We start from the raw sequence: 2,366 nt of genomic DNA, 5'->3' as shown, positions 1-2,366 counted from the left end.
CAACATGGCGGACTCCATGGAAAATGGCTCATTCTAAAGGCAACTATATATATATCTCTATCAGGTGCTACACTAAACACACACATATAGTATAAATACTATTTTTCATTTCTGATCCTCCTTAATGTTACACACTGGACCTTTAAGTGTATTTGGTCATAGTATAAAAGTATTGGAATAATTTTTGACCTGATGACTAGATCAGAAGTCAGAGGATCACAAACATTATAACAATTAACCACGTGGAGCATATTAATGTCTACCAAATTGCAATAGTCACCAAAGTCAGTAGGATTAGAGTTCATAAATACTGATCCAAATTCTGATAAATCCAACAGTGTTTCAGTCTGGACCAAAGTGGCGCACCAACCAACAGACATCTCTAGTACAGCAACATAGCTCATGTGGCTAAGAACCACTATAATGAAATTACTGTTAAAACTATTTTGACAAGATCCGATCTGAGCTAACAGAGGTTAAAAATACATATTTTCCGAGACTTCAAAGACATGTTTTGAATTAAAAACTTAGCTACTTTGCATAAATGCAAAGGCCAGGATACAAACACAAAGTGTGCAGTGTCGCAGGAGTGGTAAAGGTGTACATTATTATGTGCAGTTCATTAAAGCAACTGTCAAAAACTGTTCAGAAATAAACAGCATAAAGGAGGCAAGTTTTGGAGTAATGACTGCACATCAATGCAGCACTGACTTTATTCTCAAACACATTATTAGAATCTAAAAATAAGAAAATCTTCATGGTTGTTGTTGCCCAGAGTCCTTTCATCTGCCAAAAACACATTAATACAAAGAGATACAGAGCGAGAGAGACGTGTCTCTCATCATCATCATCATTAACACTAAAACAAAACTTGATTTGATTAAAAAAAACAACATTAAAACACAGCCAACCCAGCAACAGTTATAGTTTCTTAAATAGCCTCTGTGCACAGAGAAATAGAGATGACAAAAGAGACCATGCAACCCAATCAGCCACTCTGCCTTCTCATTAACACTTCACACGCTCACACACACGCACGCACAGTTTGGATCCAAATCAATATTATCAACAGACATATGCCAGGAGGAGGAGCTGTCATCGTACAAAGGAGTATTTTTGTTTCTTTTTTTTTTTCTCCAACAAAGAATTGTTTGACATTTCATTATTTCAAGGACTAAAATACATTGAATTTCTACCCTGCAGATCTGAGCCTCACTGCCAGGGAACAATGAAAGTTCTTTAATCGTACACAATTATTCACAGTCAGCGCCTGGTTAAAAAGGCAACACTGCTCCACCTCTTTTCTCTTATTTGTCTTTAGCTGAATAAAGCAGTGTGAATTCAGCCATTATCGCTGCGTTCAACACTGCTTCTGTTCAGAATCACAATACGTTTTCTGTCTCTGCAGACAGTGTGTGGGACTTCAGTCCACACTGCATCAAACTCAAGGCTTATATTCATATAATTAAAGAACCAGTGGGGAAACAGTTTGTGTACTATTTGGTTATCAACCTTTTGTTTGTGTGCTGCATTCAATTGACTTTGGCCGTAGACGGATACAGCAACTACAAGGTTAAAAAAAATCAACAGCTCAAACCATTATGTTACAGCAATGTACACTTGCTCATCAGAGCCTTTTGGAACTGACGGTAAACACCATCTTTACAAAATGAGGAACTACATATGAACTTTTTAGGGCAGACAGGAAACTAGACAGAATATCCCTTCTTTCTGAGGGAGGTTGGAGTATATACACCTATCATCATGGTTTACAGCGTAGAACCTGCTGCTATACACATTTTCAATTCAAATCATAGCAAGTCTCATGCTGCAAAGGATCAGTACAAAAAAATACAGCCAATAGCAGATGTGAGACCAGCCAAGGAACATGCAGGAGCCCTGTTCTTAACTGTCCTGTTGCCCCTTATTAGAGACATTAGTAATAGACAGAAACGTCCCATTATTCTACTGCTTGGGCTTTAGTTTGAAGTGCTGAACTCGAGTTTAGTTCAAATGAAAGGTGGTCTGTTGGTTGGGTCCTCAGGGGGTTGAGGTTGGAATAGGATGGCCTGGGTCCATGTAGGGATGAGGCTAGAGGTTCCGTGGTGTGGCAGTAGAAGGGCTTGGTTGAAGTTTGGTGTCACTTTGTCCTGAGATTAGCTCAGATAGAGGTGTTTGTCTCTCTGAAGACCTCTGCAGGAGGACAGGAGAAACAAAGAGTGAGGCCACAGTCAACAGTATCTGACATCTGTCGCATTGTTGTGTAAACATTATATATATGAGTTTTGGAACCGTAGTACAAACAACTATTAGATATGTAAAGATATAGTGGAGTTATGGCGTCACCCTCTGCCTGTGTTGCTATC

At 39.0% G+C, this 2,366-nt stretch overlaps 1 protein-coding gene across 1 annotated transcript in view; it reads right to left on the bottom strand.

Moving 5' to 3' along the window:
• Positions 1-684: 684 nt before the first annotated feature.
• Positions 685-2,366, bottom strand: part of tox (thymocyte selection-associated high mobility group box) — a 43,507-nt gene continuing 41,825 nt past the window's right edge. Inside the window, exon 11 of the mRNA XM_035670905.1 lies at positions 685-2,193. Coding sequence (XP_035526798.1) covers positions 2,157-2,193 — 37 coding nt within the window. The 3' untranslated portion in view covers positions 685-2,156. The remainder of the gene's footprint in view (positions 2,194-2,366) is intronic.

This window comes from Morone saxatilis, unplaced genomic scaffold, assembly GCF_004916995.1.
Source record: "Morone saxatilis isolate NCDOM2014 unplaced genomic scaffold, NCSU_SB_2.0 Contig23, whole genome shotgun sequence".
In the NCBI taxonomy this organism is placed as follows: Eukaryota; Metazoa; Chordata; class Actinopteri; family Moronidae; genus Morone; species Morone saxatilis.
Note: the sequence above shows the minus strand (reverse complement) of the source record. Positions and strands in the feature narration are given on the sequence as shown.